Source organism: Apodemus sylvaticus, chromosome 1 (assembly GCF_947179515.1).
Source record: "Apodemus sylvaticus chromosome 1, mApoSyl1.1, whole genome shotgun sequence".
Lineage (NCBI taxonomy): Eukaryota > Metazoa > Chordata > Mammalia > Rodentia > Muridae > Apodemus > Apodemus sylvaticus.
The window spans coordinates 46,113,593-46,135,605 of NC_067472.1; the positions used below are offsets into that span (position 1 = coordinate 46,113,593).

General features: G+C 42.4%; 1 protein-coding gene across 1 annotated transcript in view; it reads right to left on the minus strand.

The window, feature by feature from the left end:
• Positions 1-22,013, minus strand: part of Gna14 (G protein subunit alpha 14) — a 178,500-nt gene that overhangs the window by 64,972 nt on the left and 91,515 nt on the right. The window contains exon 2 of the mRNA XM_052188756.1: positions 15,014-15,198. Coding sequence (XP_052044716.1) covers positions 15,014-15,198 — 185 coding nt within the window. The remainder of the gene's footprint in view (positions 1-15,013; positions 15,199-22,013) is intronic.

The window sequence follows — 22,013 nt, forward strand, 5'->3', positions numbered from 1 at the left end:
ATTTCATCCTAAAACAAAAGAATATACCTTTTTCTCAGCACCTCATGGTACCGTCTCCAAAATTGACCATATACAAAATAGGCCTCAACAGATACAAGAAGATTGAAATAATCCCATGCCCCCTATCAGATCACCACAGACTAAGGCTCATCTTCAATAGCAACAAAAACAACAGAAAGCTCACATACCCACAAAAGCTGAACAGTGCTCTATTCAATGATAATTTGGTCAAGGATGAAATAAAGAAATTAAAGACTTTTTAGAATTTAATGAAAATGAAGGCACAACACACCCAAACTTATGGGACACAATGAAAGTGGTGCTAAAATGAAAACTCAGCTCTGTGTGCCTCCAAAGAGAAACTGGAGAGAGCATACACTAGCAGCTTGACAGTACATCTGAAGGTTGTAGAACAAAAAGAAGCAAATACACCCAAGAGGAGTAGACAGTGGGAAATAATCAAACTGAAATCAAAGAGGTAGAAACAAAAAGAACTATACAAAAAAATCAACCAAACCAGGAGTTGGTTCTTTAAGAATATTAACAAGACAGATAAACCCTTAGCCAGACTAACCAGCTGGCACAGAGACAGTATCCAAATTAACAAAATCAGAAATGAAAAGGGAGATATAACAACAGAAACTGAGGAAATTCAAAAAGTCATCAGATCCTACTACAAAAGCCTATATTGAACAAAACTGGAAAGTCTGGATGAAATGGACAATTTTTGAGACATATATCAAATACCAAAGTTAAATCAGGATCAGATAAACCATCTAAACAGTCCCATAACTCCTAAAGAAATAGAAACAGTCACTAAACATCTTCCAACTAAAAAAGGCGCAGGACCAGATCATTTTAGTGTAGAATTCTATCAGACTTCCAAAGAAGACCTAATACTAATTAGGCCTTCTAACTATTCCACAAAATAGAACAGAAGGAAGACCATCCAGTTTATTATATGAAGCCACAGTTACGCTAAGTATTCTCCCTTGGAGATGGAACGGTTTCTGTCTAATCAGGAACTTTTCACAATTTCCTTTCATAGAGGACTTAATAAGAGATTTTTGTCTACTTCTATCATGTTTAATGTTCCAAATAGATTTTTAAAACTGGTTGAGTGCATATTTCTTTTAGTTTCAAAAGATATCATGTATATTTAATAGGTATTTAACTATTATAAATTATTTTGATGACTTAAAAATGTCAATACTGAGCTGTGTATTTTAAAATAAATTTTATTAGTTTAATTAAAAAAAAAGAATCAACTAACCTGGGCCAAAGGTGCTCACAGAGATTGAACCACTATCCAAAGTGCAGACATTGGATGGATGCACAGTTTGGTCCTCTTGTGGGACCCCTAATAGCAGGAGCAGGGGCTGTCTCTGACTCTGCTGCCTGCCTTTAGATCTCTCCCCCTAACAGAATAGCTTTGTCTACCCTCAACAGAAGAAGATGCACTCAGTTCTACTACAACCTGATATGCCAAGGCAGCTTGAGATCCATGGGAGGTCTTGCCTTCTCTGAGGAGAAAAAGAAAGTGGTATGGGGGGCAGGAGGGAGGTTGAAGTGAGAGAGGGGGGAATGGGAGGGAGGAGGGAAGGGAAGCTCAGACTGGGATGTAAAGTAATAAATTAATTAATGAAAAAATTAAAAGCTAAGGGGAAAAATAACTGAAAAAAAAAGGAAAAGAAAAACTCACTTCCTTAGAGAAAACACAAACTAAGAACATTAAAAATAAAATGTGTCTTCCAGCTCTCTAGAATGGTTTTCCATTCAAGCAAGCTCTAATGTCTACATAAGGTCTTGCTACCTGAAGACTCCTGAGAGGGTAAACACAGCACATCACGACATGCTGCTTGGTTTCCCTCCTCACCTGCCTGGGCACATCCCCGAGCCCCTCAGCCCTTAGCTGCCATCGGCACGCACAAGGCTGGCTTGATCTAACAGACACTTCAGTCCTTTTCACTTTTCCACGACCACCCAGGAGCCATCTACACCCTTCAGTTTTACACTTGAAAATGTTCAGAAAGAACATGTCCTGAATATTAAACAGTACCTTTTCTGGTCATCACTGTTTAAGAAATACAGTCTAAATAATGTCTAGAGTATTTCTGCCATATTGGGTAAGCTATCTAGAGAGGATTTAGAGTGTATGGGAAAATGCAGGTCCACTGTACACAGGGTACTGCATTTACACAAGAGACTTGGGCATCTTTTGCTTTTGTAGTGGGGGAGATCTGATTTCTTTAGAGAACCTTATATATGAGTACTTAATTCTGCATTAAACAAAAATCTTTAAACAATTTTAAATAAATGAGTTAGAACACAGCACTAACATCCCATGCCCATCTATGCCACAGCACACTGTCCTTAGATTTGTCCTGCAAAACCAGCTTTGCTTCACAATCAGTGGCTCTTGGGCATCTCACCAAGGAGCAAACCTCCCTCTCTGATCCAAGATACTCCTGGGACAGCCCAAAGGACAGAGAGGGAATGTTCTTGTTGGTCCGTTCTATATCAGGCTCAGAGGTTATAATTAGCAGTTATGTGGGGAGAGAGGCTGAAAGCAAGCCCAGAAAGGAGATATAGGCCATGTCTGGGGTGCTCCAGACGGCCAAGAAGATCTATAGGTGATGAAGCCCAGACCTTGGTGGTGGTGCTAGGTGCTAGGTGGTGGGTAGTGGGTGGTGTGTGTGTGTGTGTGTGTGTGTGGTGTTTGTGTGATGTGGGGAGGGATGTTCTCAGAACCCACTAAGCTAAGGGAGTGCCAGATTCTCGCCATATTAACAAGATGTCTCAGGATTGGAGTGACCTGCTCCTCAGTCAAGAGCACTGGCTTCTCTTCCAGAGGACCCAGATTTGATTCCTAGCACCCACATGGCAGTTCACGACTGACTCTAACTCCAGTTCCAGGAGATCTACCAATCTACCACCTTCTGGCCTCCTTGGGCACTACTGTCAGTCACATAGTGCACAGACATACATACAGGCAAAATGACCAATCACACCAAGTAAAAATATACGGAACAAATATTCTTTTTTTTTTTTTTAATTAATTTTTTTTTTATTATTCGATATAATTTATTTACATTTCAAATGATTTCCCCTTTTCTAGCCCCCCCACTCCCCGAAAGTCCCGCAAGCCCCCTTCTCTTCCCCTGTCCTCCCACCCACCCCTTCCCACTTCCCCGTTCTGGTTTTGCTGAATACTGTTTCACTGAGTCTTTCCAGAACCAGGGGCCACTCCTCCTTTCTTCTTGTACCTCATTTGATGTGTGGATTATGTTTTGGGTATTCCAGTTTTCTAGGTTAATATCCACTTATTAGTGAGTGCATACCATGATTCACCTTTTGAGTCTGGGTTACCTCACTTAATATGATATTCTCTAGCTCCATCCATTTGCCTAAGAATTTCATGAATTCATTGTTTCTAATGGCTGAATAGTACTCCATTGTGTAGATATACCACATTTTTTGCATCCACTCTTCTGTTGAGGGATACCTGGGTTCTTTCCAGCATCTGGCAATTACAAATAGGGCTGCTATGAACATAGTAGAACATGTATCCTTATTACATGGTGGGGAGTCTTCTGGGTATATGCCCAGGAGTGGTATAGCAGGATCTTCTGGAAGTAAGGTGCCCAGTTTTCGGAGGAACCGCCAGACTGATTTCCAGAGTGGTTGTACCAATTTGCAACCCCACCAGCAGTGGAGGAGTGTTCCTCTTTCTCCACACCCTCTCCAACACCTGCTGTCTCCTGAATTTTTAATCTTAGCCATTCTGACTGGTGTAAGATGAAATCTTAGGGTTGTTTTGATTTGCATTTCCCTAATGACTAATGAAGTTGAGCATTTTTTAAGATGCTTCTCCGCCATCCGAAGTTCTTCAGGTGAGAATTCTTTGTTTAACTCTGTACCCCATTTTTTAATAGGGTTGTTTGGTTTTCTGGAGTCTAACTTCTTGAGTTCTTTATATATATTGGATATTAGCCCTCTATCTGATGTAGGATTGGTGAAGATCTTTTCCCAATTTGTTGGTTGCCGATTTGTCCTCTTGATGGTGTCCTTTGCCTTACAGAAACTTTGTAATTTTATGAGGTCCCATTTGTCAATTCTTGCTCTTAGAGCATACGCTATTGGTGTTCTGTTCAGAAACTTTCTCCCTGTACCGATGTCCTCAAGGGTCTTCCCCAGTTTTTTTTCTATTAGCTTCAGAGTGTCTGGCTTTATGTGGAGGTCCTTGATCCATTTGGATTTGAGCTTAGTACAAGGAGACAAGGATGGATCAATTCGCATTCTTCTGCATGCTGACCTCCAGTTGAACCAGCACCATTTGTTGAAAAGGCTATCTTTTTTCCATTGGATGTTTTCAGCCTCTTTGTCGAGGATCAAGTGGCCATAGGTGTGTGGGTTCATTTCTGGATCTTCAATCCTGGAACAAATATTCTTAAAAGTTTTCTTGGAAAACTTGAAATCAAGCTCCAAGACAGATACCAGACATTTTTTTTCTCATCAAAATTTTTTAAGCAAGAAGGAGTAGAGGATAAAGGAACCTTTGCAAGATGATCCTAATCTTACGGATTCTGATTATTCTCATTGTACTATTCTCTAAGATGGAATTTCTGCTTCCTAAATAGGAAAAGTTCAGACCAACTGTTCCAGCAGCTTTGTTTATAAACAAGGAAGAAAGATTGGAGAGAGGCAGTAACTTGGCCAAGTTACCCAACTTCATAGTCACAAAAAAAGGCACAATAATGATTTCCAGTATGCTCTCTGAGCAGGCTGCGGGGGGGGGGGGGGGGTGTCAGTGAAAGCTAGGACAGAGCAAACCTTCCCCAGGCAGGTCCATTTGCTGGCCCTTGTGAGTTACAGGCTCTGGGATGATGGGACACCCTGATTAGATCATCCAAACTTGGGGCCACTGCTGAACCATTAAAGGGATTTTAGTCACTTAAATTTTAAGCTAATGATGATTATCTTAAAATTTACTTTGTATTTTTAATACACAAGAAAGCAATAGTGTAAGGGGATTTGTATCATGCTGCTGAGATAAACTTAATTCACATTTTAGGAGAAATTTGAATATAATTGAAAATTAACAGTGAGATTATCCTTCTTACTCTGTTTGTCAGGCACTCTCTCCGAAGTTAATGGTCTCCACAATTGCTTATTCTTTCAAGAATATGTAATACAGAAATATTTGCTTTAGTACTAGGACAGGACCGAGGGCCCTGAGTATCCTGATCAAGTGCTCCACACTGAGCTACATCTCCAGCCCTCTTCTTAGGGTTGTTTGTTAAAAGCATGTTCTCACATGCTATTCAGAGTGCCCTGGAACTCAAGCCGTAAATCAGGCAGAACGTGGGATTCTCCCGCCTTGAGTGCAAGCCACCCGCCCAGCTCCGGTCACTTCCTACCACGCATCTTCCTACATCTTTCTTTTCTCATGCCTACTGTGCTTCTGTGTGCTTTATTGTCAACTTGACCCAGCCTAGAGCCACCTGGGAAGATGGCTCTTCCATCTTCTCATCTTCCATCTTCTCATCTTTAGATCAGCCTGTGGTGTAGAGAATGTATTGATAAATATTGATATGACAAAATCACCAGCCTGCTGTGCGTGTCAGCATCCCTAGGCAGGTGGGCCTGGGCTGACTAAGACAGTTAAGGGAGCATGATCCTGGGACTGGGCGGGAGGGGGAGGGGGAAGGGGGAAAGAACCAGTGAGCAGCATTCCTCTATGGTTCCTCGATTACTGCTGGAGTTTCTGCTCTAACTTCCTTCAGTGATAGGCTCTTACCTGGAAGTGTCAGCTGGAACAAACCCTTTCCTCCCCGAATTTGTTTTGATTAAAATGTTTTATTATAGTAACAGGAAGCAAACCTGAATGTTGGCTATATTCCAATGATTATTCTATTAAAATAGTACAGTTCTGCCTCATTTTCTTAAAAGCAAGCCTTTGAATGCTCCAGCTAAAACAAGTCCCTTTCAGATCACTGTCCGAATACACTCTTCCACGCTGATCTTCCCTGGCGCTGGTTCAAAATTCATTGTCACGCTTTGATCTTTCCAGTTTGCAAAATAAATCTCCAGCAATGTCCAGCCAGTTTAATTCTCTCTTAGGAAAACAAAAAACAAACAAACAAGCAAGCAAAAAAGGAGCATTCTTTACTCAGCCATGACCACCCCACTTCACAGAAAGCTTCCCAGTCCCCTGACTGCATCCAGCGAATACACTGGTCCTCGCACTCTGGTAGAATCCCCAGCAGAGACAGTCATGGAGGGCGGTCAGATATCAGCTAGTAAGGAAGAAATTCACCAGGTGGTCTGGAACATAGATAGGTCTTGAGACACATCATTGGCTTTCTCCACAATCAGCTGTATGTATGTGTGTGTGTGTGTGTGTGTGTGTGTGTGTGTATGAGTCACTGCTGCCAATGGCGTTGACACACACTTGAGAGACATGATCAGGGTACAGTCACAAGCAGCTTTCTGGCTATCAAGACACTCTGACAGATGACTTTGGAGAAGTTACTTCACATCCATAAACCTCAAAGCCTATAAAGTAGGTCACCTGACAGAATCCACATGAGAAGATTCAGGATCTGGCATACTGTGCCTGGCATAAGCTCGCCCTCATGGTAGTGCCAGGGTATACCAGAGCATTCGTGGTCCCCAAGCACAGGTCCCCGTGGAGCTGGAGATGCAGGAGGAGACATGTCAACTGAGGAACACTCCTGCATTTCCTCTTTTCTCCCTGTTCTTCTGTTCTGTGGTAGGACTGCCCCTGCGAGTGAGCGGGGTCTTCTTGGACTCGCTGTAACCGTATGCTTGTGTCTGTCACGGTCCAGGATGGGGATGGCACTCTGGCAACAGCAGCACTGCCCATCATGGATTATTTTGCTCACCACATGCTTCATTTCCTTGTCTTACTTCTCAATTCCTTTAAAACATGGTTCATCAAGAGACTATATTTCCTATTACGTTTCCCTTCTAGCTTGTAAACAGGCTGTTTTCTACAGAGTTGGTGTGTGTGTGTGTGTGTGTGTGTGTGCATGTATACAGATGGAGGCCAGAGGTCAATGTCCAATGTCTTTCCTTAATCACTCTTCATCAAAATACATCAGTTAAAAGACAAAAGTTGAGCCAGGCGGTGGTGGCGCACGCCTGTAATCCCAGCACTCTGGGAGGCAGAGACAGGCGGATTTCTGAGTTCGAGGCCAGCCTGGTCTACAGAGTGAGTTCCAGGACAGTCAGGGCTATACAGAGAAACCCTGTCTCAAAAAAACCAAATCCAAAAAAAAAAAAAAAAAAAAAAAGACAAAAGTTGCCTGGTAGTAAGTGTTTGTTCATTTACTCCTCACTGCCCGTGGCTGTGCTTGTGCTGTGGGGAGCTATCCTAAGTCCCCACCTCCTTCACTTCCTGGTACAGTGGACTCTAAACCTGGAATTGTGAGCTGAAATTAACCCTTTTCCCCTAAATTGCCTCTGGTCAGGGAGTATTTTCTTAGCAAAAGAAATAAAAACAGAACAATATAAATAGCCACTCACATAAATGATTAGGAAAGTAGAAGTGTTTTTAAAAAAAATTCAGGAGAGTCAGTCATCTTCCTGTCCTTAATAAACTGTACACTCACACACAGGCAAATGGTTTTAACCAGATGTTATAAATTGCCAAGTTAGACAAAAGCATCCCCATCTTTTATGCTAATTACAGAAAGAACATGCCAAAATATTTTAAAAATTGATTTAGGTAAAATACAAAGCAATTGATAAATATGGAAATTATTTTATGTTAGCTTAGAGTGTTCTAAACTGTACCTGACGCCGTTTATCAATACTTGGATTCCCTTGGATTGACTACTGTGCTCCATTTGAAACAACCTCTCCCCATGCCATTGCCTTGAGGAAAGATTTTAATGCAGAAAGAAAGCTTTCTAGAGTCTTTGCCTGAGATATGTTCCTCTAAATTCAGTCTGGGCAGGACTCCAAACCAACCCTTAGCAAGGAATTTAGCCCTTGGCTTGTGTTTATCAGTGAAACCACTAGTTCAGCGAAGACAGACCTGTGCAAAGCACTGACCCTGATGCCCAACCACCAGCAGCCACCACCCACCAACTGCCACCATGCACCACCACCCACGACTACCCACCACCACTTACCAATCACCACAAACCTATCAACACCAACCACCGACCACTACAAACCACCACCCATCAACCTCCCCACCAATCACTACCAACCACCACATACCTATCACCACCAAGTACCACCGACCAATCAACAGCAGCTACCACCTACCACCAACCACTACCAATCACCACCAGTCACCACCAGCCACCACCACCAACCAATCACAAAGCACTCCTACCCACCACAAATCAGCGCCACTCACCATCAGCTGCCACCACCCACCAGCACCAAGCATAACAGCTCTGCAGGAGAAGCAGCTGTGAAGCGATTTCGGTTAACACGGATTTTATAATCATCATGGTCACTGCTATTTTCATCAAACATCATTCAATAGTGAGAGAAATTCACATGTTCTCCTTCATGATTGGGATGATAATAAATCAGATTTAAATTATATAATTATCATCTCCCACGCTAGTTTGATCATTGTAACCAGGTTATCAAAGTATTTTAAGACAACTTCATAGAAGGAACTAATGTCTTTCCCTCAGACTCTGCTCAACCTTTTGTCTTTGTACCTCCTTCTGTGGCTTTTTTCCCTCCCTTCTACAAAGGACCCTAGGACAGTCTTGTTAGACACCAAAGGGGGGAAAGGCCCTTGGTCCTGGAAAGACTTGATGTCATAATGTAGAGGAATACCAGGACAGGGAAACGGGAGAGAGCTGATTGGAGAAGGGGAGATGGCTTATGGGATTTTCGGGGGAGGGGAACCAGGAAAGGGGACAACATTTGAAATGTAAATAAAGACTATACCTAATTTAAAAAAGGGGGGGGAACTAATGTATTCTACATTATGTAGATTAATGTTCCAACATTCAAGCCAACGTTGTTGCTCATCATTGGCCCTGTCTTAGTTGAGGTTTCACAGTTGTGAAGAGACACCATGTCCGCAGTAATTCTTATAAAAGAAACCATTTAATTGGGGCTGTCTGACACTTTCAGAGGTTTAGTCCATTATCATCATGGTAGGAAGTATGGCAGCGTGCAGGCGGACATGGTGCTGGAGGAGCCAAGAGTTCTACATCTTGATCCTAAGGTAGCAGAAGGACACTGGATGTATTTCACATTGGGCATTGCTTGAGCATTTAGTACCTTAACACCCTGCCTCCAGAGTGACACACTTCCTCTAACAAGGTCATACCTCTCCAATAAGGCCATACTTCCTAACCATGCTACTCCTTCCAGCCAAGCTTTCAAACATAGGAGTCTATGGGGTCACACCTATTCACACCACCACAGGCCCTCATATATCCTCATTCACCAATCAGACTTAAAATAGCTGTGAGGTTTAGTTGTGATGGAATCACAGAGAAAACCAGTTGCTATTATCTTATTGCCCAAACTCACATATTTCAGGCAACATCCATGTTCATCCTAGGGAAAGCATGCATGGTTTAATCTAAACCTCTGCCTGGAATTCCAGTGGAGAATTTGTTGTTCTTACCATGACACCAGGTAGAACTCCAAGTTCTCAGTAAAAGTATACCGTGGCTTTTAATATCCAAGGGGACATGGGAAGCTGGGCCCTGGGGTTAACATTTAACTGAAAACCAGCAATCCTGGGCCACAGCCCAAGTCAGAACACTGGTCTGGCTGTTCCCAAAGGTTTGCAGAACCCAACTTTTCAAACTGGATGAGGAAGTAGGACAGAAAAACATATTTAAACAGATGTTTTAGAAATTAGAAAATAAAGATCTTAAAATACCCTAAGCCCTGAGAAACTGTCCTTCTAAAATGTGACATAAATTGACTGTGTTCCTTTAGCTGTGCCTGACTTCCTACCACAAGCTTCTAGTCATTTCTTAGGATCTGAGGCCTGGAACTCAAGCTGGAAGTCACACAGATGTGTGTGTGTGTGTGTGTACATTGTATGTGCATGTACATGTGTTTGTTGTCAAAAGTCTTTGGGGAACGTTAAAGAGGTTTGGAGTTCAGCAATTGCTTCCAGTCAGAGTGGGACACTCATGGCTTCCACCTGTAGAGACATTGTGTCTAGATTGTGTATCTGAAATTTTTACTTGCTGAAACAATTGCTCAGTTAAACCAAAGACAAAGAAAACCTTAATTGCCTTTTACTTCACAGTGACGAAAATTTTCATTTATTATTGATGAATCTCTATGTTCCATTTCATAGGGTGTATGTGTTTGTTTCCATATTTGGGAATTTCCACAGATTTCTGAGTTTCCCCACACTGCTTAGTTATTAACTCTTTTACAACTTGTTATTTATGTATTGCTGTGATGAGTTCTCCCTGTAGGAAAGTTACATAAACCTGGCACATCGCACAGTCCCTGTAAGCCAGAGGGCTGGGGAGCTTCTGAGACTGGATTCCAGGAAGTGCAGCAACCTTCCCTTTTCTGAGGAAGTACCACATAAAGAAACACAAGGGTCTTGACAAGTTAAATAGTTGCTTTTGGGAGGATCAGTTTCTACTTATCCATTCAGATCTGAAAACCTCAGAGAATGGGAACATTTGCTTCCTGTCAAGATGATCTGCAAGGATGACTTCCATACTCACAGTGCCACAGGCAGTACAACACATGAAGCTCCTTAAGTTTCAGTTAAAAGCCCTGAGGAGAATGAGATGCCTTTGTACTGTTTACTATGGGAGTCATACATTCTTATAACATGTTTATAAAACACAATTGAGAATCATTTATAAAAGTCAGGGCCTATCAACAGAGTGAGCAAATACATGTGAATTGTGTCCTTAAAAATAAATATGTGATGTTTAAGAAATTAATCCAAGCAGGCCATGGTGCTCCATACCTTTAATCCTAGCACTCAGGAGGCAGAGGCAGAGGCAGGTAGATTTCTGTGAGTTCAAGGCCAGTCTGATTTAGAGTAAGTTTCAAGACAGCCAGAGTGGTTACACAGAGAAATCCTGTCTTGAAAATCAAAGGAAGAAAGAAAGGAAAGAAAGAGAGAGAAAGAAAAAAGAAAGAAAGAAAGAAAGAAAGAAAGAAAGAAAGAAAGAAAGAAAGAAAGAAAGAAAGAAAGAAAGAAAGAAAGAAAGGAGAGAGAGAGAGAGAGAGGGAGGGAGAGGGAGAGGGAGGGAGAGGGAGAGGGAGAGAGGGGAGATTGGTAGTTTGGGTAAGCTTGGCCCAGGGAGTGGTACTATTTTAGGAGGTGTGGCCTTGTTGAAGAAAGTGTGTCATTGTGGAGCCAGGCAACGAGACCTTCCTCCTAAGCACCTTTGAGTCAGTTTTCACCCGGTGGCCTTCAGATGAAGATGTGGAACTCTCAGCTCCTCCTGCACCAGGCCTGCCTGGATGCTGCCATGCTCCTGCCTTGGTGATAATGGGCTGAACCTCTGAAGCTGTGAGTCAGTCCTAATTAAACGTCCACAGAAGAGTTGCCTTAGTCATGGTGTCTCTTCACAGTAATGACCCTAACTAAGACAGACAGGAAGGAAAGAAGGAAGGAAGGGAGGGAGGGAGGAAGGAAAGAAGAAAAGAAGGAAGGAAGGGAAGAAGGAAGGAAGGAAAAGAACAAAAGAAAATAATCAAAGCTGTGTCTTAATTTCAAAAACAATTGGATAAAAAAGAAGAAAATAGGGATCTAAATTTCGTTAAGAAGCAATCTTTCAAGAACTAAACAAAGATTTTAACAAATCTGAGGTTCACTAGCACTTGAAAGCTTTCGAAGTAACCATTAGTTCCCTTCTATATACTTTTAAGCATCTCTCTCTCTCTCTCTCTCTCTCTCTCTCTCTCTCTCTCTCTCTCACACACACACACACACACCAAGAAATGGAAAATAAAGATGAATATTCATCAATAAGAAATGAAGGAAAGATTTCATTACTGTGAAATAAAAGCTAACTAAGGTTTTCGTTGTATGTGGCTTAACCTAGCGATTATTTCAAGTTACCCAGTGTTCTGTAGAGGAGCTAGCGCAAGGCATCTGCGTACTTTCCTTTTTTTGCCTCTTGCCTTAGGGAATTCTGTAGCTGCCGCTCGGCTGGGTCTTGCCCAGCAGCCCCCTCACTTCCGCTTCCCAAGTGCTGGGCTCACAGGCTGGTACCACCACACCCGTCTAATCAGTTTGTCACTTTATGTCTGAAGCATGGTACTCTATTCCAATTTCATATTTGAATCCAGGACTATCCCACAGAGAAGGGCAACAGAATTAATAACAGTCAACAGAAAAAACAATAAGGAACGGATGAAAGAAAATGACCTATACAAATAATAAACACAAAGTCCAATTTTGCTTTTGAGTTTGCCCAATATTAATCTACACCACTTAGGAAATTTAATTTGGAAAGCATTTATTTTGCTCACATATTCTACACACACAGTAGACATGAATCTACCAATGGGAAGACTGTATGGTTAAATAGCATTGCTACTAAACATCATGCTTATCTAGAACTTCAAAGCGCAGTCTTATTTGGAAATGGTGTCACTAGGAAGTAATTAAGGTCATCCTTGATTAGTGGTGGCCTTTTAAGAGGCAAATTTGAACACAGACTCAGAGGATGCCACTATATAAGCACAAAGAAACACAGGGAATGATGTGCCGACACACAGAAACTGGTGTAACATCCACACAGGCGACGAACTTTCTAGCAAGCAAACTCTTAAGTGAGAAACAGAAAATTGATTTCCTCCCAGTGCCTTCAGTTGGTACCAATTAACCTTGATTTTTACCATCCAGAATAATGAGAGAATAATCTTGTTTGCAGGCCCTGATTAAGGTACTTTGTTACTGCAGCTCCAGGAAATGAGTGCAGACAACCAGGCACACAGAGATGGCCTATGGGAAAAAAATGGAGACCTGAGCAAGCAGGAGAGGTGACAGAATGTCAGAGCCCATAAAAATCTTCTTGTTTAGAATATAAGCTCAGAGAGCCTTTAAGAGACCATGAAGGAAAACCAAAGAAAAACTGAAACCAGAATTCTTGACTACCAAACATGATTATGTTTCACAAACACACATCACTAAGGGAAGCAAAACTGGTTTCCACTTGAGCCCTCATCTACTGTTCTGTTTATACTCTTCTGTCCTTCCCAGAAGTCCAAGCTTCAGCCAGCTAGCCTACCATGACCAGCAAAGAAACTGCAGCTTACAGCCATGGAAAGCAGATGAAGGAAGTTATCAGGAGGCCATTTCTACCTTGATTCCTCTCTAAAAGCAGCTGAAATCTCGGAAATCCTGTTTTTAGGATGCTATGTACATTGGTGGCCTAGGGCCCTCAAGTACAAAGGTAACACATGTACTGAAAAGCAATTGGTGTGCAGATCATCACAGTCATGTCTACAACCTGAGAAGTAGCTTAGCTTGTACATCACACTTTCCTGCATATTAGCTCAGCCCACAGGCTTCCAGCATGGCTGTCGGAAGGTGAACCTGTAGTCAAGACATGGTCCTTCGGATGGCTTTCGAAGGAAGTGATGGTAAGTGAGCTGTGACAGCAAAGTGAACGTCTATACCATCTGGTGCATACTGTGTCCTAAAGAAAGAACTGCCAGGGCATAAAAATTTAAATTCCTTATTTGCTTTGCAATTTTCTCAGTCATATATAGAAGATACACATGAGCATAGAGATGCTGCAGTTCTTGATAAAATTATCCATACAGCTGTGCGATGTTAGCAGCAACGTTGCTCTTTTGTTTCATTAGATGTTTTCTTTATTTACATATCAAATGGTATCCCCTTTCCTGGTTTCCCCTCTGAAAACACCCTATTCCATCCTCCCCCCACTCACCAATCCCCCCACTCCCGCTTCCCTGTTCTGGCATTCCCTTATACTGGGGCATCAAGCCTTCTCAGGACCAAGGGCCTCTCCTACCTTCGATGTCCAACAAGGCCATCCTCTGTTGCATATGCATTTGGAGCCATGGGTCCCTTCATGTGTACTCTTTGGTTGGTTTAGTCCCTGGGAGCTCTGGGGGTACTGGTTGGTTCATATTGTTGTTCCTCCTGTGGGGCTGCAAGTTCCTAACATTGCTCTTAAATAGATTCTGTCAGGGTGTTCTTACATAGTTTAGGCTGGCCTTCAATTCAAGATCTCTCTCTCACTCTCTCTCTCTCTCTCTCTCTCTCTCTCTCTCTCTCTCTCTCTCTCTCTGGAGCTGGAGCTGGAGCTGGAGCTGGAATTACAGGGAACTAGCTAAACTCATTACTAATCTGGATTCAAAACAAATTCTAACCTGTTCCAACGTAGCATATGCAGTTCCATTTGGCCCCTCCTCCCTTCTTGTCTTTCCCCCTCATCATTAGGAGATTTGCATCATGAATGACCAGTGACAGCAGAAAGCAAGCGTCATCTTGGTGTGCTCATGTCATGACAGCACTTTTCTCCCTGAGAAGCCAGAGATGCTTTTATAAAATGTCACTTAGTTCCCGAGAAAGGACAGCTCCCAAACACAAACTCCAACAATTTCTCTCAGCAGTCTACAGCGCTTTATAAGCAAAATTATTTCCTGAGACTGAGAATTCTTGGAAAGCTAGATGCTGTAAAACCAGTAGCATCATTTCCCCACTGAGGCAAACAATGGGTCTCTCCACTCAAAGGGAAAACCGGCATCTTCTTTCTCCAGTCCCTGAAATGAGCAATACTAAGTAACAAATAAATGTCCAAGTTTCACAGTCTCTGTCCACTACAAAATACCACAAGCCCATTTCCTAGAAAAGGTCAGGCTGAAATAAGAGCACCAGGACTATCAGGATGCATCTCATGCCTCCCAAATAGCCCTTCCTCTGCTGAGTAAGGGCCTCAAGTACTCTGGCACTCGACCAAATCACTTCACAAACCTTTTTTGTTCCAAGACATTCACTGACCCCACTAGGAAGGCATGCATTATTCGGTACCTTATTCTGCTCACACATGTATTGTATCCTCAGGGTGTCCATTGCTCTGATCATGGCTTGCATGGCCGTGAATATATTTTGGTAAACCAGCTTTGTGAAGCCCTTTCTGTCTTCATCGCTGTAGCCAGACCCATGGATTATCCTCATCTGCTTGATGAAGGTGCTTTTCCCACTCTCACCAGTTCCTAAGAGGAAAACAATGAGTGAAGAACAGTTAGCAGACTCCAAAAGGAGCGCTGGCAGCATTAGTCCACACCCCAGGTAGCAGGATGGGGGGATGGACTTGTAAAGACTCTACCAGAAGCTTATCTATCCTGTCCATCTTCCTTTCCTCAAGTCTTGTAACGGGTCAGACACCTGCCTGGCCACTTTGAACATGAAGGATTTGCTGCTGCTCCTATGGGCAGTGATGGAGCCGCTTCAGTGTGCAGGAAGGAGCTGAGCAGCAAAACTCTCGGAGAAGAGAAGCATAACTTCCCAGCGTGTACTTGATCCTTGCACAACGAAGCATCATTTGCGGTGATACCAAGTGTCTATACGAGGGCTCTTCATTCCAACTCGTATTTCAGGAAGTCTCCCAAACTCCTAACACTAGCCTGTGGCACCAAGAGGCTTACATATGTCATTAAACTATTCCATTGCTTTTTAATGTACAGAGAAGTACAGACATGCTATATAGAAAATAGGATCCCAATACTCCATATTTCTCTCAGATTAAGAATCTGCTAAAAAGGTAGCAAACATATTTATATAATGAAGCTCAATATATCTAATATTGTCTCTGATAAATAGAATCAATTATATGAGGTATCCATGGCTCATCTCCAAATCTAAGTGTTGCTTTATAATTTTTATTAACAGTTCGGTTGTTAATGAGGTTTCCAGCAAAGATGAAGGAAAAACTATATCAGAACTAAAGGGTATTAATATACCCTTTAAATAAATGTACTTTACAAAGTGAAAATTGCACTTCATAATTTGTTACAAATAGAGAAAAGTTGTCTAATAGTGTGTCTGTCAAAAGAAAATCTTATATGAAAAATCTCACTAATACAACATAGAAATTCTGCTGTAACAAAAGCTAAAGACTATTTTTCATGGAATGATTAATTGTGACTCTCTATAGTCATTCATTTCAGTGTTTCAACAGAATACCCAGACTGTACAAATGTCATCAAATTCTATCATCTCTAGCACTTTACTGACTTAGTCAATGTCTTAGTCAGGGTTTCTAGGTTTCTATTCCCACACAAAACATCATGACCAAGAAGCAAGTTGGGCGGGATTCAACTTACACTTCCACACTGTTGTTCATCACCAAAGGCAGTCAGGACTGGAACTCAGGCAGGGCAGGAAGAACTGATGTAGAGGCCATGGAGGGATGTTTCTTACTGGCTTGTTTCCCCTGACTTGCTCAGCTTGCCCAAGACTACCAGCCCAGAGATGTCACCACCCACAAGGGGCTCTCCACCTTGATCACTAACTGAGAAAATACCTTACAGCTGGATCTCATGGAGGCATTTTCTCAACTGAAGCTCCTTTCTCTGTAATAACTCTTGCCTGTGTCAAGTTGACACACAAAACCAGCCAGTACATACCATGTTGTACTTTTTAAAAATATTTTAGTTATAGAGATGTGTTTTCCAGAACAGGAAGCTAGAAAACATACATACATACATACATACATACATACATACATACATACATACATAATTGCTACTGAGTTTACTAAAATTAGTGACTTTCAAACTTACCTGGGCTTTCCTCTATACCCTTACCAGGAATCTAAAAACTCAGAGGAAGGCCCAAAACAAAGGCTCTGGAGAGACAAAGCTTTTAGGAATTTTATAAGATTCTTCTGATAAAACTGATTTTGTCAAAGCACACACCCACTCTCCTGTTTCTTTCTTTGTTAAACCCTTCCCCTCAAGAAGTCAGACAAAGGTAGACAAGAAGGTCTGGTGGTGTGGGCCCACTGCCCTTAGCAGCCTTTCGTTGAAGACCCTTCCTTCTACACTCTATAGCCCAGCCACACTGGCCTGCCTTCATCTCAACCCTCCTTGGCCCCTTTATACAGGCCTATTCCTCTTCCTGCTTTTACTGTTTGTCTTTACTCTTGGCCTTGCCTGGCCTTCCTGGCCAAGTCAAGTTCAATACTCAGGGACTGGCCCTTCCCCAATTATGGCGGATCTTCTCATCTCGACTAGATTAATCAAGATACTCCCTCCTCACAGCTTGTCCTCACGGGCTAGCCTTAACCTAGACCAGTGGTTCTCAATCTTCCTAATATTGTGACCCTTTAATACAGTTCCTCATGTTGTGGTGACCCATCCCAACCATAACAGTCTTTTCGTTGCTACTTCATACCTATAATTTTGGTACTGCTATGAATAGTAACATAAAGAATTGATATGCAGGATATCTGATATGAGACTCCTGTGAAAGGGGCCGTGACCCTGGGGTTGAGAACCAATGTTCTCACAGGTATGTCTGAGAGGCTGCCTCCTCAGTGTCATGTTGATAATTAATAGTAACCATTACATGAATGCTGGCTGTCTTGGTGCCTGGTATGGTACCTGACATTTGGTATCATAAATATTGAGCAGCGCTTGATACTAGGTTTCTTCCTCAGTGGCCCTTGACCTCATTATTTGAGTCAGGGTCTCTCCCAAAATCTGCATCTCCTGGAATCAGCTAGTTTAGCTGGTTGACCAGTAAGTTCTAGAGCTCCGGCTGCCTCCACCTTCCCAGCTCTAGCATCAAGGCTATGCATATGTGACTGCCAGAGAAATGAATTCAAGTCTTTATATTTCAGCAGCAAGCACAGAATCTCCCTGCCCCCAGGCCCCTTCTGAATCCCTTCCCCCCCCCCCCACCCCCACCCCCAGCCCCTTCTGAATTATCTTTTAACTAACACAGAAATAATTCAGTGTTGTGCAATCAATTGTCAGAACTCTTTTAATCTTACAAAATGGAACCCGGCCCCCAGCCATGGTAAACACCCTTAATTTCTGCTTTGTCTCTCTGACTGCTCTTGACAGCTCATAGACCTGAAGTTATACAATCTTTGTTCTTTTGTGCCTGGGTTACTTCCTCAAGCCGGGTGTGTCCACACTCAGTAGTTCTTTCCTGAATAGCATATCTCTAAATTTCTCAAATACAAGATATTTTTTAAATCCACCAAGTTACAATTTTCTACTCAACACATGGGAAATAGAATATGCCGAGTCTCTGAGCCCCAGCCTGTGTGTTCCATGTGTGTCAAAAGATTCTGATCACATAGATAAGTAAAGAAAGGCCCTAGAAGGAGCCTCATTCTGATATTCAATGACCTTTCCTGTATGACCACTGGATGCTGATACTAACAAATATTTAAGTAGTCAGTATGCTGGGGACTCTACCCAAATCACCCCCTTTAATCTTCAGAACCACTCCGAAATCAGTGCTATTCTCTTCAGGACACAGGTGAAAAACCTGGGAATTCAGATTGCCTATGTAAAGTCTGCACTACGCATAGGTACCAAGAGAAAGAACTGGAATTGATTCATTTGGACTCTACTGGCAAGCTCTACTAAGGAAGATCTGGCTCATAAACCAAAGGACTTGGTGGTACTGGAGGAAATTTAGTAAAGGTAAAATGTTCAGTCCAGCCACACACTGGACAAAGCCCAGACAAGGCACTGTCTTGCAGATACAGCCTGCTCAGGTCCTGCTGGGCTGTGAAGCTGTGCTATGAAGCTCCCCGTGAAGAAGGGCATGTAGAGTGAGCTTTACTGTTTCTTCCTGCGATTCATCTCTCATATTAACCAGGTTTCCCTAGATCCACCCAAAGAACTGCATGAAAACCGAGCAGAGTACCAACTCCCTCTCCTAAATGTTACTATCAATGCTTGGCCCAAAGTCCTAAGGCAGATTAGATCTTTGTTCCCACGGAATTCTGGGATCTGTCTCCCCCCCCACCCCCCATTACAATACTCTGTTGCTTTAGTTTCATCTGCCAGCAGCACTGAGCCTCTGGTCCCATGCCAGTTCACCCCAAGTGAATATTAGTCCTATGTTTTACAGATGAAGAAGTCAAGGTGAACATGGCGATTATGTAACTTCTTCAAGCAACCTGTCACTGTGACCTTGAAGCCAGATTCACTCAAGACAGCTTGAAATTCAGCATCAAGATAAGGAAGCTCCCGTAGCAGGGCTCGTTCCCTTACACCAGGACAAAGGCAGTCACAGATGTTTCAAAATCAACCTATTTCTTCCTCTGTATTTGGAGCATTAAAAACCAACCAAGCGCTGGAGCAGTAGCTGAGCATTACATGCTGATCCCCAGGTGGAAACTGAGACTCTTCTCTAGGAACTTTTAAGGTAAAATTAAGGTAAAGAAGTCTGGGGAAAGCTTCAATTTTTGTCACTCTCCACAAAGATATTATCTCTCTCTCTCTCTCACACACACACATACATACACACACACACACATACATACACACACACATACACACACACACACACACACACAGAGAGAGAGAGAGAGAGAGAGAGAGAGAGAGAGAGAGTCCTAGAGCTAAAAAGATAACTTGTTCAGTTTTCCCCTCTAGCCAACAGTGAGCAAGGTTCACTGTTCTTTCACAGTAAAGTCCGTGAACAGTCAATACAGGTCTCTGCCCTACTGGAAAGAGGAGTTTCAAATAGCAAACCTCCAGTTAGGACAGAAAGGTAGCTGGAAGAGTACCTCACTAACCTCAGCAGTTACACATCAGTGGCTGATACCACTGTGGAGATAGCAATATTAGAATTGTCTTATAAAGGTGGTTCTCTACCTATATGTATGTGATCATGAACATATCTGTGCTTATATATATGCATAAAAGAATACTATGGGGAAAAAAACAACCAAATAACCTACATTAGAACGGTTTTTAAGATTAAATAACAAAAGTACTTAACAATACCATTATTTTAAAATACTCTTTAAATCTTTGGTTTCAAACACACGCGCGTGCACACACACACACACAAATAGGTTGGAGGCAAAGAAGAGATAGAATAGACTGTCTGACACCAATCACTGAAGACCAAGATCAAGAACACAAAGAACCCATGTAGAGGGGTCCTCTTGTTCTCATTAAATCTGCTCTATAACCCAGCTGCTACCATCTTTTTCTAGAAGAGAAACTGAGAATTAAAGGCTGCACAAGTTGTTCAAGTTTATGCAGCTTGATAGTGTTGGCCTGCATCCGAGTCAGGTCTGCATTGGCACATGCTCTTCCCTCGACAACTTGGTACTTTCTGAAATAAGAGGTCTCCCAGCAATGGCTCCAGCAGCAGGGGGCAGCAGGCAAGAGGGAGTGCAGGTGGGTAATGACATCATGCCTTCTACAATGGCAGTTTTGGCTGCAGGGACTGGTGAGCTCAAATCAAGGACCTGAGCTGATCCATTTACCTGCTCCAAACAGAAACTCCACATTCGGACTTCATGTATACATTTATTCATTTATTCAGGGGGAAAATCCAAAGGCACTCCTCTGGGGATGAAAACTTCTGGTGTTTTTTAACTGGGTGGTTTTTAATTGAAGAGTGGCTGACTTAGCTCTCCTTCCCCACCTTGCTACTTTAGCCAATTATCTTCTAAAACACAGGTTTGGGCCCATGCTGCTGGGCTAATTGCATCTGTCCAAAATGAGCTGGGGGGGGGGCTACTCCTGCAAATGAAGGAGAGAAGGAACCCTCCACTGACATCAGATTTTTATTCCAAACAAGGGCCAAGCATTTTGTCTGGAAAGGGAATTTTGGTGTTAGATTACCAGGGATGATTCCACCCACACTCTATTGGCATGTAGCAACTCAGAAGAGGGAAGAGTCAACGAGCAATTTCATTTACAGATTCAGTCTTCAATATAAATAAGGGAAATGGCATTTGTCTGTTTATTTTCCATTTCTCCATTGCTTATTTGAAAATAAAATCTAATGATGGTTACTAAGTCTTAAGTCACTGACATCACAGCCAACAAAGGGATCCCAATGTGTACAATGGTAGTCACATATATCAGACCATATCAAATGTCCACGTACATGATGGGCTCTAAGCTTACAATGAAACTGAACAATTTCCATCATGCCATATTGTCACTCACTATTTAACACTGAGGGATGCTCAGGCACACAAATACCACTGTGTGACAATTGTTTATGGTATTCAGGACAGTGGTATATTGCATAGATTTACAGTCTACATATGCAGCCTATGCTTGTGGAGGCTGTATCATCTTGGTTTGTATAAATAGACTCTATTATGTTTGCACAATTATATTTGCACAATAAGTTTCAGAACTTATGGCCATCATTAGGTCAGGCATGTCTGCACTTTTCAGTTCTTGTCGGCGTCAAGAGCCTGCTGTGAGCTGCTTGTCTCTCCTCACACCGCAACTGCCTTCCATAATGAAGTCAATGGACAACAGCTGGCAAGACACTCAGGCCAGCAATAGACTCAGCAAAGGAACTCCTGTCTGCTTTCTGTCACTACAATTGCCGGCATCTCAGCAGGGGAACATCAAGACACCTCACACCCCATCCGCCCCATCTCTTGTTGTGAAGTTGCACTTAGGCGATTTTGCCCCCTTTCCTTTTAAGCAACTGTTATTACTTTGACCAGGCCCCTCAGCACTGGGTAAACAGACATGCGTCTCTTGCTACTCTGCCGTGTACAGTGAATATAGATAATGCCTGTTCTAGTCTCCTCTCCACAGACTCCCTGCTGACTACCGGTGAGGGCTGTGGGCCTCTGGCCTTGCAGGGTTGGGAGCTTTCTTTGAGAAGTCTCTTGACTATACTGTCCAGTAGTGTCTCCTAAGCCTCAGTCAGGTATGCATTAATATTGTGAGTTGGGCATCTCCATATGACACCTATGTGATTACCTAATATTTTATTTTATAGATTGTTCAAATGTTATGAGATACAAAAACTTCGTATTGCCTGAGTAAATAAAATGTGACTTTACAAGATTCCA